The 27950-nt window shown below is 37.9% G+C and overlaps 1 protein-coding gene across 1 annotated transcript in view; it reads left to right on the top strand.

Moving 5' to 3' along the window:
* LOC308705822 (uncharacterized protein) overlaps positions 1-24748 on the top strand; it is a gene marked incomplete at its 5' end in the record, with an annotated part of 30777 nt that extends 6029 nt beyond the window's left edge. The window contains 7 exons of the mRNA XM_081391046.1: positions 13685-13848; positions 18605-18678; positions 19602-19726; positions 20719-21552; positions 22091-22155; positions 22818-22861; positions 23795-24748. Coding sequence (XP_081247172.1) covers positions 13685-13848; positions 18605-18678; positions 19602-19726; positions 20719-21552; positions 22091-22155; positions 22818-22861; positions 23795-23831 — 1343 coding nt within the window. The 3' untranslated portion in view covers positions 23832-24748. The remainder of the gene's footprint in view (positions 1-13684; positions 13849-18604; positions 18679-19601; positions 19727-20718; positions 21553-22090; positions 22156-22817; positions 22862-23794) is intronic.
* Positions 24749-27950: the final 3202 nt, after the last annotated feature.

The raw sequence follows: 27950 nt of genomic DNA, 5'->3' as shown, positions 1-27950 counted from the left end.
AGAAAACCTGTAGTATTTTCGAATTACCATGCTTTCCACCCTCATATCCCCCTGAGACAAGAGATTTTTGTATTTTTTGTCTGGAAAAAATCCTCCGATGACGCAAAAATCGTCATTTTGCGTCATCGGAGGATTTTTTGGCCAGAGGCTAAAGACTACAGCCAGTAGATGGCGTTGTTCCGCATGTTTTCAGCCCGCCCATAGAGGGTGGGATCTCACTCACAGAATGTACACAGTGTCAGCCGTCTTTCTTTGGAAGCTAAGCTAGCAGGCTCTTGTTCTGTGGAGAAAGCTGAATAGTAGGAGAAAGCTGAATAGTAGGAGAAAGCTGAGTAAGTAACCATCCTCCTTTTCCCGGACTTGTCCGGCGGGCGAGATCGTTCAAAATGTACGGGATTCAGCTTTTGCTTTCTGCGGTCGCTGTTGTTTACATGACACCTTTTGTTTCAATCTAACTGAATTCATTCCGATTGGTGAATTTGAATGTAGTGTTTACATGAACGCTAAACAAGTGATCGGTTGATGTGCGTTTTACCCTTTTACCATTGCTAAGAAAAATTCCCGCTCCTCCGTGAGAGATGGGAGACCCGCCGGCGCGTCTCAGTAATCATGCCGCCGGCCTCGCGCTGTTCTCCCGCGGCCGTCAGCCTCGTCCTGCTCGCCACAGTAAACATGATGAATGAATGGCGACTGTAGAACGCAAAAGCCGAATCCCGGACATTTTGGGCTATCTCTAAATCCCTCGCAAACTCATCACGTAGGCTAGCTTTGTTGTTTAAACTGCGCACTCTTACCGGTAGGCGTGCCCTCCTGAGACAGCGAAGCAAGTGCATTCTGGGAGTTGTTGTCTTTCATCCACATAAGCCAAAAATACATTTTCTGGCTTTTCTCAGTCTAGAAAGCTCCAAATTCAAAAATTTCTTCACATTTCTTCTACTTAAATGACCTATTTTAAATACACATTCATCTTCCCAGAGGTGAAGTATCCCTTTAAATAAAATATCTCGCTTGGCATTGAACTTTGAGCTTTATAATTTTACAGATATTATTTATGCTCTAACTGCAACATTACACACTAACTAAAGTTTGAAACATGGAATCGCATGCAACGGGACCTTTAAGGGTATCATAAAGTAGACATTTAGGCCGGCTTTGTATTTGAAATGCCAATATGTCTGATAAAAGGTAAGCATATTTTATGTAGCCTATATAATTCATTTCCTATTATTTTTATATTTAGGTAAAGCAGATGGGATACTGATTGCAGTTTTTGCTGCATTTGAATACGCTACAGCGTATTTCTATTCAATAAGATCTATTCCCGATTTAATGGGAGATGGAGAAAAATTATGTGGAATATCGTGCTTTTCCAAAATAACAGTTTAAGCATGTCAGGTTTGTCAATAATATTTAGCCTTAATTTAACTTTATTTAACTTTAATAATACTACACCATACATAACTTTCTAAATCACTTTCTAAATCAGTCATTGATTGCAGTAATCAAATGTGGACTAGTTAGAGGATACAATCGAAGAATAAGAAGTTGAACTAAGGTAGGCTATATATAAAAAAAACGTGTTACAACGTGTCTTCACACGTAAACAACACGTTGGGAAGACGATCAGTTACTCGCGCTTCCGACCGGTCGCCATGGGAATGCGTTAACAACACGTAAGCACATGTAGGAACATGTTACATATGATTTTATTTAAATGATCATTACATTTTTTTGGGCTCATTGTTTATAAGTTGCAGACATGAAAATCAAAGAACCTTAATTACAAAATAAGATATATTCAGCTGATCTTGTCTAAATGTAATATTAGAACTATTATACATATGTTTTTAATAAACCTTTCCACTTTAACATTTATGATGATTATTTGTAAAAGATTATGATAATTTAGTAAGTGTTGAGATCTCTAAGTTCTTGAAACAAAAAATCATGCTTGATTAGATTTACTTTTTATTGGGCCTACTTTATTTGTTTGATATTATGTATAAAAAATGTTTTTAATCTATAGGACAGTTTTCCTGAATTGCTAAAATACATTTCTTGGAACCATCACCCACTTTCGCAAAAATGTAAATACAAAACCAAATCTTCAAACTACATTCAGAGACCATCTGATGCTTTTCAAAATAAAGAAATTTACTCAAAACCATTTTATCTGTGCTCAAAATCAAACAATGCTTTCAGATCATGCAGCTCAATATCATAAACACTACAGAGCATTCATTAGATCATTCAGTCCAAATATATAAATCTAATATGAAAACCTTCTGGATCAAAAAGCAAAAAATAAAATAATCGACTTTTGAGTGTTTTTATGGACAGTGGGAACTTTGTACATTGGGCAATAAAATTAACAATAAAAACTAGTTAAAATGATTATATGGTCAAGACTATTGAATGTCTGTAGCTTATAGGCAGTATTTCTGCTCTTTGAAAGTAAAACAAATAGCCGCACAAGCACAGAATTCAGGAAAGTTGTTTTTGGGGTACAATATTTATATGTATTGCCTATCATGTCCATTTATAGCCTTTACACATCAGCTTGTATACTTGTATGGTTAAAAAGCTGCAAATTCGAAGATGCTGACGTCACGTCAGGTCGTCACGTGGGTCACCCGTTTGAAAGTTCAAGACGTTCGGATAGACGTTCGATCGGTCGGTCGGTCGTTCGGATGTTTGATTTTGATACGGAGTACCCGCCATAACCATAGACACGGCTCAATCCGAGGGGCGGGATAAACGGCTGTCTTTCAAATTCCCTCTGCACGCAATAGGACAGCGCTACAACCAACCAGAGCGTTTTCCCAACAGCTGAGCTAACGTTAGATGATAGATTCAACTTTTGCCATATCTGACAGGCAAAAAAAGCATTTCTAAACAAACGTGTCGTAAATAGGCCTACTTCACCTTTGGCTTATAGTCAGAAGTTATGCTGTTTGCGTAGATCACGGAGCACGCAGTGACAACCGCGCCCACAAATTATGACGGTCACAGAATCTGGTGTAACACCGGCAAAACTACGAACACATCTTCCTTTTTAAAGAATGACTTAAGTGCCGTTCTTTGCTCTTTTCTTAAAGAAAAACTTAACTCCAAGTCCTCCAGAGTCGCGGCCAAAGCCGATTCGAAAGACTGTTCGCCAGCAGCCATTCTTTGTTTTCAAGCCAGGGAACGTCACGTAGTGATGTGACATTTGAACCAACCGAGGCGTCGGAGCGTGTGTCGAGAAAAAGTGGGCGTGCCAGATGAAGCCGCGATTCGAGGCTTGTGTTGTTAAAGGGATAGTTCACTTTGAAATTAATTTTTGATATGTTTTAGCATACCTCAAGGGCATCCAAGATGTAGGTGTCTTTTCTTCCGCAGTAGTTTCAATTTTGATATTTTTAGTTCAAACCGTTCTTGTCTGTCAGTCATATAATGCAGGTCTGTGGTCACTGTCTCAAAACACAAGCACAGAGTCCAAATGGTCTGACGGTGCGGGCGGCTATAGATGTATACTTAGATGTCGCCTTGGCTACGGTTTCGTTCCAATGAACTGCAGAAGCCAAGGCGACATCTAAGTATATATCTATACCCGCCCGCGCCGTCAGACCATTTGGACGGTGTGCTGTTTTCAAGAGCTAAAAACGATATAAATACTGTTCGTTTTCTCACACAAACCGCTCGTTTCGTGTCTTAGGCCATCAATGTGTACTTATGATGGGGAATTGTTTCATTTGGACGATGGGGAATTGTTTTAATTTGGACTCTGCGCTTGGGGTTTGAGACAGTGACCACAGACCTGCATTATATGACTGACAGACAAGAACGGTTTGACCTAAAAATGTCAAAATTTAAACTACTGCGGAAACAAAGACACCTACATCTTGGATGCCCTCGAGGTAAGCTAAAACATATCAAAAATTAATATCAAAGTGAACTATCCCTTTAACGTGAAAACCACGTGACTAATGACAAACGAGGCCTCGGTTTGTGTAAATACGTCATCGGTTCGGTCTGAGTGTCGCTTCCGGATAAAAGGCGATTCGAAACTCGCGCCACCTTGTGGGTGATGTCAGGAGTTGTAGTAGTGTCAGAGAGTCAGAGAGTTATCATTGTCACTGTCGTTATTGTGTCATATGTGAGGGCTGTAGGCCTATATTATTACATTATTAGGTTAGAATAGTTATAGTAGCCTATATTATTATTATAGTAGGCCTATATTATAGTCTTGTTATATTAATTAGATAAGATTATTTGGATTGCTCTGGATTTTTGGATCTGGAATGGACTGCTTTTTGATTTGGATTGCCCTTTTGGATTTGTTTGCTTTTTGTGACTCTTCCTTTTTCCTGGTAATGGAGCCAGCAAGAACGAGGGAATCAGAATCAACAGAAGCATCAGTGTCCTCATTTGTACCACTGCCATTTTTACGTTCCCCTGCATCCTCTGTTCCTTGTGAAAGGATCTTTTCCAAGGCTAGAGAGATTTTGTCCAAGAAGAGGAATCGTCTAAACCCCAACACACTTGAAATAATTCTGTTTCTCAATAAAAAATCTATTTTTATTTTCCTTCCTTCCGGACTATTCTGTTGCAGTTTACTTTAATCTGTTATCTATAATCTGTTAAATTAATAAATGTACTTTATTACACTCCCTCTATAAGCACTGCACTCAACACAGTGTCACTGTTGTTGTTCATACTGTCCCTATCCAAACAATTTATGAATAATTAATTAACTGTGTGTGAGACTCTGGACAAGTAAATTCAGACAGAGAAAGATACATATGTAATATTATACACAGTAATGGACAAATGTCTGATCATGTATTTTTATTATTGCAAATGAAAGGTACAAAATAAATAATATTTTTTTATTTATAAAAATATTTTTATAAAATATACATTTAAATATAAATATACAAATAAATATAAATATTTATTTGTATATTTACATTACAAATAAATATTTTTATTTATAAAAGTATTTTTATAAAATATTTTTTTTTTATTAAAAACTTTTTTTTTTTTTTTAAATTAGGGAGGGAGGGCACTGGTTCAGAATGAAATAATTTGTCTGCTATTTCTTTGCACAGTAGCTAGGTGTCACTAGTGAGCAATGCTGAATGAAGCTTCGAGTAATGAACCTTTAGCTGAAGCAATGGCCTGCGAGGTCTCAGTGGTTCAGGAAGCCTCATTTTGCCATCACTAACGTCACCTCACATCTCTGTCGTCATTATGTTAAATAAGCCCGCCCCGCCTCCTCTATACGCGTTGTGATTGGCCTGACCCAATATGGGTTTTTGCAGCTAGAAGGTCTATAGACCAATTTTCGGTTGGTAAACATGGTGACGTTTTTGTGTGGGCGGAGCTTAGGTGGTGGCAGAACGATCCCTCTGGCCGCTTTACTAACGTTGGTTTGCAAGTTTTGTAAGCTTGTTTTTTTAACAATGACTGGAGAAAATCCGATTTTATCTTGATGTACAAGGTCACTCACTGTCCAGGACTGCGATTGTTATTTGGAAAATTTAATTTTAACGTACATCCCAGATTGGCTGACCTGTACGCGCTCAGTCAATGAATGGACGATCTGACAGGATTAACGTCAACGCTACCTCCGGTTGAGTGGCCTGACTTCTACACCTACCCGATAGAGAAACTGAGTGTAAAGAGAAACTGAGGGCATATAAATCTTTAGATGCCTATAACTGTAATGGTCAAGTACAATTTAAGCCTTGTGTGGTAGCCTATGATCCGCAGTTCTGCCTAGCCAGCGCCACGGCCAGACACAAAGACGACAATGTAAGTGACATTAAGGTGCAATTTTAACGATGTGATTAAATAAAAATTCCAGATACAGCATATTCATTTTTTAACTATGTATTTGATTACCCTTTTTTACCAGGTTCTTCAAAAAGTATAGTCACAATCAATCAAAACTATGTATAAAATCATAGATGATTCACAAATAATCACAATAATTTAGAAAACATTATGCGATAAAATTTCAAATTGGAGCCTGTACTCCGTTGATTCTTGCACCCAACAACACAACAAGATGACATTTAATAACAATAATAATAATTTAAGCTCCTTATTATGTAGCCGAATCTGTGCTGGTTTGTATTGGCCGCCTTCAGTTTTCCCTTCCTTTTGCCACCAGCTAGCGCCGTGACGTAACTGTGACGTCGGCTCGAAATTGGTCTATTGAGAGTGTCTAGACCCACCTGGCTGCAAAATAATTTTTGCTGCCGCTAGGGTGCGTCTAGTTTCTAGGCTAAGACAAACGTGCACTTATTATCAGTGTAGGCTATTTACATAACTCCTTTGTAATGGCTTTTATTTTTGCAGATATATTATCAAATCCCTTCAAATTAGAAAGAAAAAAACAGATGGTGATTGTTAATGTTAAATTCAGATTTACATGCATTAACAGCCTCTGTTTAGGCAGCGCTGTGACTTGCATGTGACTTGAAAAAATGGTTTGCATTTACAGTATAGTTTAGGGATAGTGTTTTCCCAGTTTACCATGATGAAAACCTGACATTTTACACTGAGACATTTAAAGTTATGTGAAAAGGGGAAAGATTCATAATCATATGTGGTATAATGATAATCTTAGTTAACTTTCAGTGACGCATGCAGAAAGAGAGGGAAAGTGGAGATAGAGGGTCATATATATATATATATATATATATATATATATATATATATATATATATATATATATATATATATATATATAACTCTTAAAAAATTGAAGTATTAAAAAAATATATACTAAAGCCTAAACTTGCCAGAAAATATGATATATAAACTTTTATTTTATGTAATACACAGACAGGTAGCCTTTATAGGCTCTAGCACCACCCAAATCAAACCCGTGCTTTTGTTTTTTCATCCACAGAGTTTGCCGTCTTGTAAACATGGAACGACATGATCTGTGCTTTTTTCTTGGTTGTGTTTGTTGTTCGCCATTTACATGCGAATGTTACACCACTCCATGTTAACAAACTTATAAGACTATCAAGTTTATAAAAACAAATATAGGCTAGTTATCTTTGGAAAAAAAGGTCACCATTGGAGCCACTGCTGCTGTGACCTGTGACAAACGCTAGATCGAAATGGCCGAAATTCGCGCATGCGCAACAGAACGCTCTTGCCGTTGTCTCAGCATCTGCTGTTTAAAGTTCATATTTTCAGTCACGTACACGCGCATGGCGCACTGATGAAACGCGCACATTTGATTTATTTTTATTTTTATTATTTTTATTAAAATATTATATAATATATTATATATTTTTTTCATATTTTCATTTGATATTTAAAAGATTAGGCTAAAACATTTTGCCAACATGAGGTCTCGTGTGACTGTCAGTCTTTTTACATCAGTGCAAAACTAGTGTATACGCAGATTAAGACAACTGTTCATCAGCCTGCACTGATTAATTCCATGTTGAAGCAAAACAATAAATTAAAGGTGCGACCAAATGAGAAAGTTGTTAGCACCAGTGCATTGAGTGTAACCAGTGTATAAGTTAGTCTGGAGCCCGTGTTTATGGGATGTTGAATGCGGAAATCTGTCCACGCAGTTTTGATGAACCCAAAAGTCAAATTAACGCCTGGTTCTTCATGAGGATTTGATATGACTACTTTGACAAACAATATTAATAATTTGTTTTGTGATTAAAAATCGAATTACAACAGATTTTTTTTTTTGTAAATTTTCGCTCCATGTATTTAGTTTTGGTTTCATTTCGAGCAAATCGTTTTAATGTCGGTGCGTCACACTCGCAACTTCAAACCAACGCATTGCAAACTGTACAATAATGTCCCACACACATTCATTCACACTATTCCACTAGCCTTACCTTGTTTCAGTTCTAGTCGAAGCGTGTGTGTGTGTGTGTCCGGAGAACAGGAGAAGCTCGACACACCAGCTCGATCTCCGCGCGCTGAAAGAGCTCTGTACTTTAGGCTACTGCGCGATTAATAATTTCACTTCTCATACACGGAACAAAACTATCCAGTTTAGTTTTAAGCCATGTTCATTACACAAATAAAAGATAAACAATGTGTAAATCTTAAGCTAAGATCAGAAATTAAGGTAAAACAAAAACATCAAATGATCAGCGCTCCTCCCTTCTTCTTTCTCTTCTCTTCCTGCTCTCTTTACGTCCCGCCCATGGGTCCAGGACTGTAGGCTAGATTACGCGGGGGACGCGGGGGACGTGTCCCCCCCACTTTTTATAAAATGTAAATTCGTCCCCCGCACTTTTTCATAGGGCAAGTATGTCCAGGACAAGCTGAGGTTTTCGCGGGTGTGTATAGCCTACATCGAGAAGTAAAATCCAAAGAGTCAACGATAGTCTATCTACATACGTGACTTTCTCGTTTCCATGGTAATCAGTCACTCGCTCATCACGACACGCATGCTCGCACCCGCACCCAATCCATTTTTTTTCATAGGTCGTCGCAATGAGTTCAAAACGGCAAAAAAACAACAACTCTTCACTCCTTTTTCACGAAAAAGTCAAGCACTGTAAGTAAGTTGTCATGTGGTATCCGAATTGTGTTGCATAATGATGAATAACTCTGTCTACTTCTCTTGTTGAATAATTAACACGTTTTGTTGTAAATTGAAAATATTCACTACCCGCACAAACGTGCTCTTATTTTCAATCTTTTTTTATTCGTAATGTGTTTTATTTTCACAGATGTTATTAAAGCTCTTCAAATTAGAATAAACATGGTGATTGTTAATGCTGAATTTGTATTTTCATGCATTATTAAGCCTGCTTGAATCAGGCAGCGTTGTAACATGTGTAGCCTAGGCTACATGATGACAAACTTTAAGTTCTCTTGAAAAAGCCTAACCAGAAAGTTTGAAGTAGTTTTAAAAGCTTGAAGTTTGAAGGTTTTCAATTGGAAAGTTTTAGTTTAGTAAGACAGACAGACAGATAGATAGATGGATAATAATAAATAGTATTATATTAATAATGTTAATAATAAATAGGGAATCACAGATAATGCAAGGATGATTCTGATTTCATTTCATTTAATGTTTCACTAGTTCACACTTACAAATAAGTCAGATAGAATAAATGCGTATTTGGCGTGCTGTCCGAGGAGAGGGCTCCGGGCTCAGTATTTGGCCCGAACCCAGAGTACTCCCCCCGTATTCCTGGCTGTGAAAGAACAAGCCAAGAGTGAGGAGTCGGGGTGGTGCAGGAATGCTGAAACCTGTCAAGGAAGTTAGGTGAGTTGACAGAGTGAATATATATACATGCTTTCTCTCATGCTGATAGGGTAGACATGGTAATTGTTTGATGAGTTGATTGATTGATTGATTGGATTATTTGAACGTGCTCCTCCCGAACTTTGTTTATAAAACATCATTAAGTGGTGATTGATTGCCTGTAGTTGATAATACACTGACGGTAACAAAGTTTTGCTGTTTCAGTTTGAAATGAAAGATGGAACATAGGCTACATTTAATAAAATTAAGGAAAAAATGCCCTTTATAAAGGTAAAAAAATGTATTCTGATAAGAGTGTTTTCCAACAGTGATGTAATGAAACATTGACAATTTAAGTTTGAAGGGAGCCTCTGTTTAGTCTATAGAAAATGTAATTTTGCCAAAAGAAGAACTTTTATTTTAAGTAAATGTTATTTTTAAAGCAGCCTACTTCAGTGTGACATTTTACCATATTATCATGCTTAACACTGAGAATTTGAATAATTGTAATTGTGATGATCAAATATCATAGGTTTATGCGGTTGGCGGGTGGATTATTTATTTTTAACAGCAGATTCGGGTGACTCAAAGTGCACCAGATTAAAGAATTTATCTTTAAAATGTAAATTTTTTCTTCCGGGGGGGCATGCCCCCGGACCCCCCTAGAGGTACCGAGCTCCACCCACAAACACAGGAGGCTATATGATGGTCTACGAAAAATACAAATTTAATTATCTTATTAAAACACGCGATCTGGATTTTACCACCTCCGTCTAGTTTTGAGCCAGGAAAAACCCTGCATACATGCAATATAAAGTACTGAACATCTTTCTTTCTTTCGTTCTTTCTTTTTGTTTTATTGCTTTAAAAATAAATTGCATATTAAGCCAATTAAGCAAAAACCTGTCAACAAAAGTCTGAAAAAAAAACTGGTATTACACTTGACATTCTGTCCCCCTCACTTTTGAAATGATGGCTACGCCCCTGGTCCCGCCCAAAACAGGCTGAACAGTTTAACCCATACAACCTACAGTTTCAGACTGTATAAATATTGATTTAATATTTGTAGGCTATTTACATGTATTTAACCAAATCATTGATTGATTGGGCTAGCCTACATACTCGCATACATTTTTCAAACTGTTATGGGTTGCTAAGTAAGTTAATAAGGAAACCCCCTGTGTTATGGGGAACATTTATACTGTTCAGTACAAGAGTGAACAGCTATACATGTTTGAATATGTTTTTAACACAAAATATGTGTATAGGCCTACATACAGAGATGGACAAATGTTTTCTAAAACTGCTCAAGGGAGAAGTGCCCTGAATGATTAAATGACACTCAGTAACAGTCACATAGTGACGCTCCTCATGATGCTGAAAATGCTCCTGTTGATCTTTAGTGTATAAAGTCCAGAGTCTGTGAAACTCATGTCTTTGATGATCAGAGACCATGAACCCCAATAATCCAGCTTCAGTCTGTCTCTGAATCTATCATTACTATCCTTCCACTGAGCATCTGTAGTTCTGTACAGAATACAGATCTTACTGAGATCTCCAGTGACTAGAGCGATGAGAATGTCATTAAAATACCAAGTTATCATATCATTTTGTTTCATTACACCAGCGTCTAAAATGACAGATCTTCCCTCCACGATGTTCTTTTGTTTTGCAACAGAAAAACCTGAAACACAAAACAACGGATGCAAAGGTGCCATTTTTGACACACACACACACACACACACACACACACACACACACACACACACACACACACACACACACACACACACACACACACGGTACTCATTTTACACATGCAGGTGTTTAACATACAATTTAATGCATTACTAAAATGAGAATATAAACGACCATAGAATATGTAAGGAATAATTGACTTCAGGCCGTTGAATTATTAGAAAAATAATGCACACCCGAGGTGATAATGCGGTCACGACGCGAAGCGGAGTCCATTATTACAGTCCTCGGTGTGCATTATTTTTCTAATAATTCAACGGCCTGAAGTCAATTATTCCGCTTATACTTACCACACCTCGAAACATTGTTCAGATTATGTAGCCTATTTCAAGACGTTTGTAAAGTTGTTGTCATTAAAACGCTCTTGTATGTAAAAACATAAATTCAACGTCAAAACAACGTTGAACACCAAATGGTTGAAATGGTGTTGTAAACTCACTACGGATTCAACATAGAAATAAAAATAAATTTTTGAGATGTACGTCAAATCAACATTATTTTTTACAACCATGACTTTTAAACATTTTGTTGAAATATATCAGTAGAAAAATAACGTTCCAACATCCAAACAATGCTGATCAATTAACTGTTGAAAAAGTGTTGATAGGCTACATGAATGATACAACGTTGAAATATCAACTCTGAATTAAACGTTTGTTGAGTCGTGATAAAAGCGTTTTCTAAACGTTACATCTTTTTAAAAAAAAAAAATTTAATTATTTTTTTTATTGCATAACACATAGCCTGAAGCAGCGGTATTAAAGTGAACTCGCACAATGGGTTCAAGGAAAATTTACAAATGTGTTCGATGCAGATCGGTATACGCAACAACTGAGGATATGTTTGTCGTAAGTTTTATTGTAAAATTATAGGATATCAACATAATGATGTAGTTGTTTATATTTTTAGCTTCATTGCAAGTGTATGACATTTGGTATAGAAATAAACAATGGTAATTAAGTGCTTTTCCTAAAAATGCGAAAGAAAATACAGGGTATTAAAACAGTATGAACTACAAATAAAGTCAGTATGTGAGGCTAAATAGATGTGTTTTAGTCTGAATTAGGTAAGATGTGCGCTTCAGTTTCAGTTTCAGCAATCCCTTCACTCGATTGGGATGTTCTCTTTTGTTCTGGGCGGCAAGTGCAGTAGCCTAACTGTAATATCGGGCATATTTTGTAGTATTAAAAACATATTTATACCGACTTCATCAGGCTCCTAAAATTCTTCACAAAGAACACAAAGAATGGCCTTCTCAGCTGCCATAGTTGCGACTCTTGCATCATCAGAACAGTGTGTTCAACGCATCACCGTTTCTGTTTAAAAAACGTTGTGCAACATTTTGTCGGGGCTGAACGCAGCCATGGCGTACTTTGAGAGCAACTCCAGTCTGATTGATTATTTTGGAATATTGTTCAATACAAGAGCTTGATTGGAGGACGGCGGTTGTCCATCACACAACTGTGATTCTATTGGCTCTGACGGTTCCAGACAACACCCGATTGCGCATGCGTGAAGTGGGTCTGTGTCGTCATCGTCAGGCAGATTCTGTCCTGGACCGGTTCGGAATGAATTTGGGGGTAACAGCTCAAACGGTAAGCAAAGTTTTTGAAGTCACATTTTATAACTAGAAAATTCCTAAATAAATGTTGTGTGTGCCTGACTCTGTCACATATATTAATACGTATTGTGTTAATTAATATTGTGTGTGTATGGGCAGAGACTAGTTTAACCGCGAACCGCCGTTGTGTGCTAACTAACCGCCAACCGCCGTTCTCTCTCTCTCTCTCTCTCTCAGTCTCTCTCTGTGTGTGTGTGTGTGCGTGCGTGCGTGCGTGCGTGCAGACTAGTTTAACCGCGAACCGTCGTTGTGTGCTAGGGAGTGTGTGTGCTAGTGTTAGGGATGTCTCTGTTGGTCGAACGCGGCACATTGACACACTTTCCATCCACAAACGTTAAAAATAAGGTTGAGATTTCACATTATTCTTCCTTCTCTTTTCCAGAGATTTGGAAGAACACGACTTGAAAGTCTCCTTTAATGGTGAGTTGTCCCCCCATAACTTACATAACCCAACCATCTATTTGAATCTGAAAGTAATTTAACAGTTAAAACAAAAATCATTTACATTTTTATACAAGTTACATTAAATACAAGTTGATGTGGAAAATATTATTTAAAAAATGATGAGGACAGCCCTCATTTGATTGATTGTTTTTATGACTTATTTTCAAATTAAATGATTTTCTTTATAAAAAAAATATTTAGTTTTTATATTTTACACTCCCAGATGTATCACAAAGAATGGAGACGACAAAATGCAAAATTGAATTAGAATTGAATGTGAAATCTCAACCTTATTTTTAAAGTTTGTGGATGGAAAGTGTGTCAATGTGCTGTGTTTGATCAACTAACAAAATTAAAAATGGCTCCACTGGCAAATTTTTCTATTTATTTTGTGAAAATTTGCATGAAACAAGTGAAAATTGTCTAAACACAAGTTACTTTTTAGTGTATGAGATTATTTTGAATAGAAAATAGACATTTGACTAGAAATATCATAAATTTTCTCGGTAAAATTGAGTTTTTGCAGTGCATTTTTATTGGGCAAATGAAAAAACTTGGATTTTGTGGTGTAGAGCGTACTCAATACATTATTAAAATAATAATCAATCGCTTCTTTTTTTGGCTAGAATTCCAGAAGAGAGTTCTTCAGCTCCTTGTTGAAATCAAGGATAAAATTCATGTTGCCACCTCATCTGCTGGAACAAGTTATGAAGTGAAGCCGGCAAACACTGAAGAAGAGCTTGAAGCTTTAGAGAATCGCTTGGAGGACAAGAATGAGGGAGCAGAACTGGTAAGTTTTAAATAATTAATCGTGTAAAGTGCTGGCAAAGTTTCATTATGACAATTGGCTTAATATGTAGCATTCTTAAGTAATAGAAGAATGCAATTCCTTGGATCCTTTAAGGATTATGTGGCTGCTCTCTACTTTTCTTGTTTCTGTGTTCATTTTGTGCACATGGCTGTCTTTGGCTGCGTATGAAAGCTGAAAAATTTAAGTATGGAAGTAGAAAGGTAAAAAGGCGCATCCTGTCTACTGAGATACCTTCATATGATTGATTTTTGAGGGCAGCATATATACAGTATATCCTTCGCTCCACTCCCTATGATATCCCACTTTCCTGTGCCTTCAATTCTGTGACTAAATCACTCCCCCCACACACCCACTTACTCACTCTCTGCTACATTTTTATAATGAACTTGATTGCAATATAATATTCTAATATAAATCTGTTTTACCATGGCAGAACTATGACAAATAAAATGATGGCCATAATGAGCCTCAGAGGAAGAAGTGGGAAGGTTGCCTTCATGAAGACCCGTCTCTACAAGATAATCTGTGGTGAGTTTGCTTTAACATAGTAGTTTTGTAACAGTGTTTTAAATAATTGAATATAGTAAGCTGAATAATAATTCATAAGGAATGAAGAAATCATTTTAGTTGGAGGACTCTACAGAGCATGGTCAAATATTATATACAGTACTCCATTCTGGGCTCTAGACTAACTTCTCTACCGGCAGCACTGGTTACTACCAACTGCCTTTTGTTGCTTGCCCAAGCACATGATTATCAATGACCTTGCACATTGATAAATACTAATTTATATACTTGAAACATTGGCAATTCCACAAAAGTTGATATTTGCAAAATATTTTAATTTGAGAGGTTAATGTTTGCTAATACTGATCTGTCCCCCCCCCCCCCCCCCTCATCAGACGCTGTCTTGAGCTTATTTGATACAACTACAACAAAAGTAGACGAATACATGGCCAAATACTTGAAATATGCACCAGAGAGGATAGGTGGCGGTGGCAGAAAGAAGTAACAAGAAGGGAAGATTTAACCAGCCGTGTTCAATGTTGCCCAATGTTTGGGCTGTTTTTCTAAAGGTTAAAGTTCGACACGTGTAAAATGATGTTGTGTGAAATGTTGGCACACTTGCAGCCATGCAATAAAGCATGTTTCTTACGTCAGTGAAATGTCTTTATTAATCTTCTTCCTGGTCTTGCTTTGACCAATTGGCCTCTTCCTAGCTGACTGTGCGTGTCCGCAAACTTAGTGTTTATGTATCCATTTCAAGGTGTTTAGTGTTATTGTTGAACACATCAATACTTTAGTGAAAACAGTTTAACAAAATAAACTATGTTGAAAAGCAGGACTATATAGTGACGTTGAAATTTCAACGTTGATTAGATTTGCAAAATCTAAACCAAAATCAATATTGATTCAATGTTGGCGAATTCACCTATGTTGAGAAACGTGACGTTGGAATGACGTTGCTATTTCAACGTTGATTAGATTTGCAAAATCTAAACAAAATCCAGCGGTTATCCAACACTGACACCTGACGTTGATTCAACGCTGACTCTGCGTTAAAATGCCAGCTGGGATAGCTGACACATTCTCTGACTGTTTTCATCGACTGCAGCAGATCTTAAACACCAACCTGATCTCACAGAATTACGTGAAATGAACACGACCCCTTAACCCCGATTTGCGTGGTGGTGGCACGTAATGTGTTACAATTACGTGTCGGCACCACGAAAACAACACCCATACAAAGTCAATAGGCTTGTTTGAGATGCGCCTCGCCTCGCCTGAAATGTATGCGAGAGTAGGCGGCTGCAGTGAGAGGAGGAGTGAAAAAAGCGCAGGCAAGCCGGACAGTTCTCTCTTCTCGCAGTGGATCTGACACCTGCGAGATCAAAGACGGATATCGCGGGATTCACCGGATTCACGCTCGTGCACAGTGTTACTAATAAACTGAATGGAATTTAAGTTCTGTTGCTTTTATATGAAAATAAATATAATGAACAAGACACCCAAAGTAGAATACTTATTTAATTCCATTCCAAATACATGTTTATCAGTCTTTTTTCTTGTGTTTTTTTTTTTCTTTTCTTTTTTTTTTAAATAAAAATTACATTGCATAACCCATAGAGATCGCACTGAGGTAGTTTGGGAATATTATCACATAACGTACACATAAAACATGATATCAGAGTTTTAAAATCAAACATTTTAAATAAGAGCAATACATCACGGTTGTTTAAACCAATGAACATCAAGCTGTGTCGTCAGCAAGTCGTTTCCCATCATGCTTTTGATCAGCGAAGTCAGTGGAGAGCAACTGCGCTCGACTGCAGAATCCGACAGGTGCGCCTTGCGCTCGCGAGAGATTTTTGACATACGTCAGCATGACATCAGAGCAAGGCGGACCGCACTCGGACACATTTCTAACCGGCATGCATCTCGCGCTGATCACCGGTGATCGATTCTGCGCAGATTTTGCTCATCTCAAACAAGCCTACTGAGGCTCATTTGTCGTGGTGGACACACGGATTCCCTGGTTAGACAACGTCACAGTGGGCAGTTAAATGTTGTTTTCTAGTTTACGAAACGTCCTCCTTTTATAATTTATTGTAGTGTATTACTTCCGATTTTTGTTGTCTAAATAACAGTAAATTGTTTGTGATATAACTATCCATTTATAGATGGAGTAGTTTTAAAGAATGGCCCGAGGATGTGTTAAATAGATTGTTCCCTTTACTTTATTAAACCATTTACGATATTTTATTCTTTTCAAATGTATTGTCTGTCATAGCAGCGAATATTATTAATTATTATGATTATGAATCAGAAGACTTTCAGTCGTTACCACGGCAACGATACGTCACGTTACGCACGCTTCTTACCCATAATCACCGCGCTTTTACCACTCATTTCTCCCGCCACATGACTACAGTAAGTATCTCAACCCCTCGGGGTGTTTGTTTGTTAAAAAGCACGTAAAACCTTTGCTGTTATTTCTTTAGTTGTAGCTGGATTTAATCATCCCTGGAGTTTAGGTTGAATTTGTTAGTGTTGCATTATCATTTACACGGCTACCCGCCGAAGTAGTTACGTTAGCTAGCCAGCCAAATGACAGCTGTCCCGACCCCGGCACAGTAGGAATGTGGCACTTCCACAACAAAAATCAGTTTAAACTCATGTATTTGTCCATGTGTTGTGAGGACAACAATTAACAATGTGTTGTTGCAGTGGTTAAAGTTTTATTCAAAGTGCAAAGTAAATGTCAGAAGTGTAACTAAGGAGAATTACCGCAATCGGGGATGGACTAGAATAAAAAAGTGGACCGGGAGTCTTTCCAGAGGATTTGACTGCTCAGTGCGACTCAATGTCAATGACCGTTCATACCTGATATAATTAATGCATAATTAACTTGTAATTAACATAATTATCCTGTAACACTTTCGTGCCATACTTTTATAAGACTTTGCCATTTTAGAAGACACTGAATCATAATTGTTACTTTAGTTATGTGTGACGATTGAGAAGAGAGAGCAGTAGATATTATGAGAAGCGTTTTATGCAACAGGACAGAAGAAGACCACCTTTTCCATTATTTGTGGGCCTAAATAAAAATAGATTTGTGTTGGTACTTGCTTGTGTCAAGTGAATGTGGTACAAATCTGATATTTGTACAGTAAGGATTGATTTGTATTGTACGTAGTGGTTGTGATTGATACATAGTCAGTTAATAAGTACAATTACTCTGTCCTAACAATTAAGAAATGATAATTTACTACAAATGCTATTCTAATAATCTTTTGCTTTTTTCTTGTTTTACAGCTATATTGCAACACTTGACTCCACCAACACACACACATATACACACATGCACACAAATCAAACCAACGGCACTTTTAAGAGCCACTCTCTCTCTCGTTCTCACTTGTCTCTTTCGATCTCTCTCTTTCTGTTATTGTCTCTCTTTTAATCACTCTTTCAATCTATCTATCTCTCTCACTTCCATCTATTTCTGTTCAGAAATGGCTGGAGGGTCACAAAAAAAGACCTGCCCAAACTGCGAGGAAAAAATATATTGTGGACTTAAAATTTGTTCATTTTGCAACCATCAACAACCCCAAAATGTAAGACTCCAAAAAAAGATGGAAAAATTTTAAAGTCAGCAGAAGCAGTGGTTGGCATCTATGAAAAAATAAATAAAAATAAGTCCCACGTTCTTGATGATGCTGCCATTCTGGTATGTAGTTTTCCTATCATCTCATTCACCAAAAGTGTTTTATTATTTTCACATAAGCAAATAAATTGACTAGTTTAATAAATTGCCTCACATCCACACTATTAATAAGAATATAATTCATGTTTACTGTTTTTTCCTACTATTATATCTAGGGAGTTGAAACTCATACAAATCCTCACATTTATCTATCCAAAAATTATGTAAAAATTGTTTGTAGATGTTTCCGAGCTTTGATGTAACTTCACACATTCATGCACCGACAGCAGTGTCAACCATGCAAGGCACCATCCAGCTCGTCAGGACCAGCTGGGGTTAGGTGTCTTGCTCATGGACACCTCGACACTTGATTCAGTGGAACCGGGGATTGAACCACCAATCTTCCGAATTTGTAGACAACCTACATGAACCACTGAGCCACTGCCGTCCCAGTGTAAACTGTAAAATTCAGCTGTAAACTACAGTTTTGTGTATCTAATTGATCTCTCTACCTCTCTGTTCCAGCTTGAGAAGTTGTATGCCCTTGGCATGAAGCCCCTGCTGCTAATTGCCCATCCTCCTAAGGTGGTGACAGCGACGTGCCATACTAAAACAAAACTAATGCTGCCAATGCATGCCTTGATAATGTGGATGCCATCTATAAATTGATGGTTGAAGGTGAGATTGCATTTATTTAACCTTGAAATGCATACGCATGCATGTATTCACTATCCGTTGTACAATTGTTGGTGTTGTCCTGTACATTTCCAAACAGCAAAGACTAGAAATTCTGATCTGGCTGTAGCCTAGCTGCAACCTAGAGTCATTTTAAAGAGCCTAAACACTCAGCTGGGAAGTTAGCGCAAATGGGAAACAGGACTTCCTGTGGTTTCTCAAAAAATAAAAGCCAGGGCCCTTATTCATAAAAAATCTTAATGCAAAGAGTAGCTCCTAGTGACAAAATTCTAGGAAAATTCTTAGAAATGTGGGAGTTTAAAGTGGCAGTAAGATGAAGAGGGAGAAGAAATGTGTTGATGGACAGTGAGTTAGCCTATAAGACGCTATAGATTAGCTAATGCAGAAGATCATGTTTAGTGACCGATCTTATTAAAGACACGCTAACATCTCCGTTACAGCACATAAATGCTATAGCGCCAGATTACGCATGTAATTTCAATGTGAAGGCTTAGAATAGACCCTATACATAAAAATTGTTTTCCTTCGTGGACAACCAACCAATCACAGTCTTCAAAAGATTTTGTCACACATAGCAACGGGGTCAGCCCCGCCTCCTCACTAAGATAAAAGTTTTTGTTTTTTCCTTGCTCAAGAGTTGCTCTCAGAATCACTCTTAAGCTAAGACTCCTATGTAAAAGTTTTTAAGCTAAATTAGGAGTTTTCTGAGAGGATTCTTAGAATCTTTAAGAATATGGGCCCAGGACTCTGACTCTATAGTAACGTAGCAATCAGGTTACATTGCTGTCTCCTTCTCTTTCCTCTGTGTTCTCTCTCCATCATACAGGTCTGTGTGTCTGAGCTACACACACACTTATAGCAGACATATCTTAAAGGCTGACGGTGGCTTCGGCTGTATTCACACAAAATCCGCCAAAGTCGCTCTTTCCAACAGGGTTCTGTGGAGGTGGGGTCATGTTTATTTGTGCTTTAGAATGTAACCGAAATGAAACAATCAGAAGACCTTTTATTTCTCTGATTCACTGCTTTGTTCTTGCTAACACTGCTCACTCTCTTTTGGAGCTCGCTCAATCGCCGCTCTCTCTGCATGGGCCAACTTTGAATCATGTGTTTACAAACAGCAAGAGACTATCCTACTAATTTTGCCCTTTAAGACTAACTTGTGTTAATGTTAATGTATTTTTTTAAAACATAGTCAAAGTAAATCTACTACTTGTGCCACTGCGAATAGAGATTGGATGTGCAAAAAAGTACCTAACGGCATGAAAGTCACTGAGACCACAACCGGTGTTGGGTAAGTTACTCCTTCTGTAAAAGTTATAATATTACTTTTATTAATTTTACTTATTACAGGGAATTAAAAGTTACTAGTTACATTACTTGTCATGTTACTATATTACCTTTACTATCCCGCGCCCTGCCCCTTTCTAAAAAGTGACAGATAACCTGTTTAGTCCACTTATTTTAGAAATTAATCCACTTTACTGGAACAACAATAATTAACATTAGGAGTCAACAATCAGCCAAACTTTACACATTGCTGCCTCTCCGACCAGGTGATGCTATACAGAGAAGCAATGTGCATATTTAAAAAATAATACACAGTTTCTCCCAACATCGGTAATAGCTATCTAATGCTATTTAACTAATAGCATATTGATAAGAGCAGGGTGGACTATGTTTTTTTTACAAAACATATAACGTTTCCCAACATCACTGGCTGAAATAAAAAATAAAGCAAGTCAACCCCGATTTTTGAACTAATGTTTTTTCTGCACATGTATTAATAAGAGCAGTATTCAGTGTTTTTACAGAAGATTCAACTTTGCTTAATGCCACTCTCCCGACGAGTGCATGCATCACTGGCAGTAGCTTCCTACCGGTCAGCACCGGCGTTTGCATATTATATATTATATTTGTGTGTTCTCCATGTCCATTTATAGGTTGGACAAGACTCAACTCAGACCAACTACCTCAAGAAGAGGAGAACTTCGTCCTACATTTGGTGACGTGTGACTTAACCCCTACCACCCATATCCAGTCACAACAACAGGAAACACCAGCCACAGCATCACAAAACCAGGCTCCATCCATTGGCACACCAGCAACCCAGACTACATCCGTCTGCACATCACCACAGCTGTCTCCTTCCTACCACACATCACCGCACCCTGCTCCATCCATCTACAAACCAGCACTCCAGGGTCCATCCATCTACAAAGCAGCACACCTGGCTCCATCCATCCAGGAACCAGCACACCTGGGTCTTTCCAGCCACACACCACCACACCTGGCTCCATCCATCCAGGAACCAGCACACCTGGGTCTTTCCATCCAGGAACCAGCACACCTGGCTCCATCCATCCAGGAACCAGCACACCTGGGTCTTTCCAGCCACACACCACCACACCTGGCTCCATCCATCCAGGAACCAGCACACCTGGGTCTTTCCATCCAGGAACCAGCACACCTGGCTCCATCCATCCAGGAACCAGCACACCTGGGTCTTTCCAGCCACACACCACCACACCTGGCTCCATCCATCCAGGAACCAGCACACCTGGGTCTTTCCATCCAGGAACCAGCACACCTGGGTCTTTCCAGCCACACACCACCACACCTGGCTCCATCCATCCGAGAACCACCACACCTGGCTCCATCCATCCAGGAACCACCACACCCAGCTCCACCCTTCCAGGAACCAGCACACCAGGTCCCAGCTGTGCAGCCACCACTGCAGGGTCCACGGCAACGTAAAAGACCACAAAAAATTAAAGGTGTGTTTTAGTCTATGCACGGCATGTATTGTACAAACATTTTACCCCCGCACAATCGTCATGAAGTTAATGTGATTTTTGTAAACCCTCTAAAAATTATTGATTTATTATGGATCTGATTCAGGATTGCAATTATACAGTATGCCTAGATGCTATATTATTTTATTATTTTTTCTATAAATAGTAATTTAATTGAAGGTTGTCTACACATCCCTGTAATTAGAGAGCTGCAAAGTTAAAGTGTAAAGAATACCAGTGTAAAATATATCTGCTCTGTGGCAAGCGATGTAAAATGTAAACAGTCCATTAGGAGACACAACATAAAGAAGGGATGGCAAAGAAAAAAAGATTTTGAATAGAACCATGCAGTCTTTGATACTCCTGTGGTTCTCAAATCTCACTAGGAGGAGCTAAATGTGCTAATGACAAACAGTGGAAAAAATGCATAAATGTGTGCATTGTGAATTGATTCCTGCACAAAAAAAATACTACACATATTGTGGACATTGGTGCAATAATATATTCCTTACAATTACAGATTGCCCTCACAATCGGCTTGAAATGTTCCCAGTCCGTGAAATAATAAAGACAAGGAACAGAAAGGTAGGACAATGACTAACTGGATAACAGTGTTTCCTCTCAATTAGTTAAAGGTATAGTGGAGGATTTTTTATTTCCGGGTGGATTCTCTATACTATTGGTCCTCCTAATTGTCAATCATTCTGGTGAATCAATCAAACTTTTCAAAAAGTGGAGAGGGCGGGACTTATTTAAAATTCGGAAAGATCCTCTGCTATACCTTTAAATAATGCTATTGGCTATTGTCATTTCAAAACCTTAACCAAGTTAAATTTCACTTAAAATGCAGCAACAAATATGTGATTATAAAAACAATGGTTTTATCGCTTTTATTATTTATCCCCCCAAAAAAACAATTATTACCCCTAAAGACACCCACGTCAAGACAAGTCACCTTTTTATATAGCGCTTTTTACAATACAGATTGTATGAAAGCAGCTTCACAGTGATTACTTAATGTTACCTTGACAAAATGCTGTTGTCTAAGTCACAACATTGAGCTGTATATGTAGGCATCCTGTAAATACCTTTAGCTTGAAGTGTCAGTCATGGATCTTATTTGATGACTATTATTCTAAATATGCAGTATATAAACTATGTCAACAATTAATATATTTTCACTCCTTGTTAAAGTGCAATATTTAAATAACATACAGTAATACAATGTCTTTGTCTTCCTGCCACAGGGGAGGACAGAACATCTTTATGACTGGCAGCCCTGCACAATGTGGTATGTTAAATAGCTTTTGGTTATGTACGATTACATGCATTTTATTATTGGGCTCTTGGATCTCTCTGTACATCCCTGAGCAAGACTCTTAACCCCTAGTTGCTCCAGAGGCGTGCAACATTTGACATAAACAGCAATTGTAAGTCGCTTTGGATAAAAGCGTCGGCTAAATGAATAAATGTAGTGTAATGTACTGTTTTCATTTGTTGGGATTGTTGACAAGACATTGTCATGGGTAGAGATTATTAAAGAAAAATGATCATGCAAACAGTTTTTGTATGCTGTTTACAATTGTGAGTGTATCCACAGCCATATGAAACCAAAAGTGAAATTCACTATTTAAATGTAACTATGGAAGGGCCACAAAGTAGGGATGCATTATTTACACAACATTTTTCCAATAATTCAGCATATAGCTACTAGCTAGTCTTTATTCCAAGCATTTTTCAGGTCAACGTACATGGGCTGTTGTCTTTTGGCTTAGGTCAGGCTACACAAAATTACCTATCTGAATTTTCCCAAGGGGATATATAAAGTACTTTTAATGACTTAACTTAGATTATGATGTGCATGCTTGAGTATTTATTATTCACTTTTGAGTTTCTGCTGCAAGTCTCTAGAAGAGGAATGCAGTGATTGGAGATGTTGATGGTATAGTCAGAGGAAACATCAGGGTTTCAGGGTTTGACGATTAGTACACTGAGAATGGATACATTTATTTGTGAGTCAGAGGATTTATTTTATTCCACAACATTTTGACCTTTTAAGCTGCTCACCTCGTCCTCACTCTGGAACAACAGATTCTTGATGCTCTGCATTACTCTGCAAAGTATTGTAAAACAGTAAATGTTACATTCATGACAATCAATTCAATGTGTATTATACTAACTAATTCTCCCTCAACTTCCCTCTATTCATTTATGTTTTTCTCAGTGGAAAGACCTGGCCTCCATCCTGGCAGCCAGCCTGATTCCCATGCAGCTAGCCTGCAAATATGCAACATACATTGCAAACATGCATTTTTTCCTTGTTCTTGTTAAGTGTATTTTCTTTACATATTTTGTTGTTGTCCACTTGTATTGTTCCATAACATTGTCATGTTACATCAGCTAAACAGTTTGTAATGTAATTTGAACTTTAATATTCTTCATGGTTTTTATTCAAGCTTGTTGCAGCCTCTTTTATCTGTATGGATTCAATAAAGTGCAACAGTCAACAGACTTAACATTTCCTAAACTTGAAGGACCCCTATATGGATTGTTTTGTTGCCAACAGACCATGGAAAAGTTACAGTTGATTGTATTTTGACTCAGACAAGCTAAACTATGGGCAACAACTGATCCTTTCACAACTACCAAAATGTTCAGTCCACTGATGACACACACAGTTGGAGTGCTTTATTGGGGGACATAACTCAATATTGAAAAGATTTCATATTAAATAACCTCCGCCACAAATATAAAATTAAACTACATGAGCAACTTCCAATTTTATTCACAGGTTTCGAAATGCCTTAATTTTTATTATCAATCTTTCAACCTCTTGCTAAATTACAGTATCATAATTAACTATTAAATCATTCCATGTCCTTATTTGCATAACATACTTTTTGGACTATTTTTTGGACTAACCCTATGTAGCAGTTACTCATCTTGAAGCTGATTGTGTGTTGACAATGTAAAATAACTATTTAATTTTTTGATGGGAATGAAAATGTGCATTTCACAAATGGGACTACACACACACACACACTTCAAATAAGGGAATTGAGATCATCTTAAATAAAGTGCTGTTTTTGGTACTATATTTGTTGTTCATTTGCCATTTCTGTTATTCACTTCACTGTCATGAACTATACCTAACAAAATAAATGAAGTGTACTATGTGACATTTTCAGATTTGTCTTTTATTATGGAGTTTGACAATCTGTGACAGCTAGTTTGTTATGGACTGTTTTTATCAAGGGGATGGTTGAAAACTTCCAGTTAAACTTTATTTGATAATCAGTAAATCCACAATCAGAATTTAATATGGACATAAATCACATAAGGAGAGTTAATATATGGACATTAGCAAAGTTAATAGCCTATTGAGACTTTGATAAAGGTAATGTATACCTGTATAACAACAAGGAAAAGAGAAAGGAAATTATATACATATTTACACATTTAGGAGTAATTTGTAGCCTTATATTAGTAAGTTAAGCCTATTACAAACAACGTGAGTACGCACTGTAAATGTTTTAATTTATTATGGGTGTTTTTCAGGTCTGTCCATATATCATTGACCACACACTGTTCATATCATTGATCACGTAATTTACATAGCACCTTAATCCTTACTAACAAAATGCAGTATTGTGTAACGTAACAATTTTATTTAAGTCATAGCGGCCGAACAAATATTTTGAAATTCTAATTAAACAATATACAAATGCCCAAAGCTCCTAAATTACACTTCCGATGTGTAATTAGGGAGGTACGTTATGTAACTCCAGCCGAGTGTGAACATAATCCCGAAACGCGTGTATATGGGCCTACTTGCTAAAATCGCCTTAATCACCGGTTTGCTTTTTTAAAGTAAACCACATAAATTCATTGTAATATATGCTTCGGCTGCAGTTAAACGTTAAGATATTATCATGACATGTGTTTAGAAAACCCTATTTTGCAAACCGGAAGAACTACTGTGACGCTGATTTGTTTTGTTTTCCAGCTCGGAAAATATCCGAAATAAACCAAAATCTTTTGCATATCACACAACACCTAAATACAGTGCAAGTACTAGTTCGGCTGTACTAGATATTTAATATATTCAGTGCATACATCTTTTTACAACCCTATTCACAGCCTAACGTTTGCAAACAGAAAAAAACTACAAATATGGTACTAATTAGTATGAAGTGGCATGGCGCGGCTAGAGGGAATTGTAGTTTAAAAATATATGTCTCAATATATTGAAATTGAGATTTGTAAATAATGATGCAAAAATACACTGATGGGTTAAAGGGGATGGGAATCACATTTGTGTAATACAATTTTAAATACCTTACTGTTAAATAGGTGAAAATCAAGTTTGGCAATTTTTGTTAGCAAAACCTCTTGGTGACTCTACCCATATGGGTATAGTCATATAGCTGAAGTCAACAGCTATTTATAACAGTTGGTTTCATGTCTGTAGCCCTTTCTGTTCCTGAATGACAAGCTTTCAAACATGCACCAAGGTCAAGGTTCAGAGGTCAATATTTCAAAGCAGGAGCCATTTACAACCTTCAGACTGACATATGTTACTCTCCAGGTCGAGCCTTTTCCAACCATATATTTGGTTTAGTCCTACAACAAAGTTTAAATTTTAACTTTACATGCTGTGTGCCTTGGCTCAGGCATAGTTTCAGTGAGGACTTTGAGGCCCCGACCTCAACTTTTATATATTTTTTAGAAATATATTAAAAATATTTTTTTAGATTTTTTTTAGAAATTTAGTATTATAACAATACTGCACATATGTATGTACCGCAGCCAAGCAAAAAAAACAGACTATTTGGGTGTTTTAGCTAGAGTTATGAACTTATGAGCATCAGCATCAGCATCAATCTAAAAGATGCAATAGGCAATAGGCCCTATGCACAGCTGCACTACTTCCTGAACTTCAGCCAGCTCCTTTGTTTCCTGTCTGCCATTATTGGACAAACTGATTAATCCAGGTGTGTCTGACCAACAACAACAATAATCAGACACACCTGGATTAATCAGTTTGTACAAATCTCCAGTTCCTCTGTGTTGTTTGGCAGTGGTCTTTAGGTGTCTTCTTCCTCAGACTCGGGGCTGGTGAAGCCATTGTCATCCCACTCCTCAATGTCCTCCTGTATGGAAAGGAAATCACATTCCATAGTGGCTATACTGCTGTATGCATTAACAGCCTGTTTGTGTTGACTTCTAAGTGAGTGACCCCTCCGATTGAGGACACTGTTGAGCCCATGTGTAGCATCCTCTTTCAGGTCACCAAAACCTGTAGAGGAAATGTGGGAAAAAATAGAAAGAGAAAGAAGACACATCAAACAAAACATGACATTTGTAACTATTTTTGCATTTTACAATGCTGAATTTGCAACTTCAACATTACCTTTTAGTCATTATATTTACTGTATTTACAACACTACTGTACTACTGTAACACTCAGTATTCTCACCAAGACTTGCCAACTCTTGATCTTCTATCTGAAAGCCCTCCTCATGCACAGGATCCCTTCTTCTGGATTGAGAAGCAGCTGCAGAGACAGTCATTTTGCTTAACCCTTTGATCAATATAACATGAAACCAATTCATTTCCAAATGAAAATATTCCATAAGGACTGGAGGGAGGGAAACTTGTCACGGTGTGGGTGTTGTGTCTTGTGTGGACTTTAGTTATTTCCTGTTCTGTGTCATGTTTTGTAGTCCTTTGTAGTTTTTCTAGTTTATTAGTATCCCCAGGTGTCTCTGATTTACCACGCCCCCTTGTTATCTTGTCTAGCTCGTTTGTCCCTGATTATTTAAACCCTGTGTTTCAGCCTTGTCTTTGTGAGTTCTTGTATGTTTTACAGTTTGCTGTAGTACTTTGATGTTGTATGTTGGGCTGTTCCCGTTCCCGAGTCTCTGTCTGAGTTTGTTTATCTTTTTAGTTACTTTAATAATTTCTGCTGCACTTGGATTCTGCTTCTGCATCTGCTTCAGCCGCATCGTCACAGAAGAACTCACCTACACTGAATCCAGCAGCATGTTCACCAGTGTCTCTTCCCCAGCCACTGAGTGGGAGAGGGGACAATCTTTCGTGGGAACCCGGTTGGTCATATTTCGTGGGACCCGTGGAGGCCGCAGTAGAGGAGGTGGTCGAGAGGAGTCCCGACACCACTCTCCACTCTGGCCCCTCTTCAACCCTGGGTTGGTGATGTCCAGCCCAAGGCCCCATTCGCCACTGGTTCCGTCCAGCACAGAGCCTGTTCCGGTGGTCCCTAAACGGAGGAGAAGGAAGACTTCCTCCATGCCAGTGCCGGTGGTCCCAGTGCCGGTGGTCCAGAGTCCGGTAGCTCCCAAACACAGGAGGAGGAGAAA

The sequence above is a fragment of the Scardinius erythrophthalmus genome (genome assembly GCF_964197995.2).
Source record: "Scardinius erythrophthalmus genome assembly, chromosome: 2".
In the NCBI taxonomy this organism is placed as follows: domain Eukaryota; kingdom Metazoa; phylum Chordata; class Actinopteri; order Cypriniformes; family Leuciscidae; genus Scardinius; species Scardinius erythrophthalmus.
The sequence above is the reverse complement of the archived record's forward strand: the minus strand, read 5'-3'. Positions and strand labels throughout refer to the sequence as shown.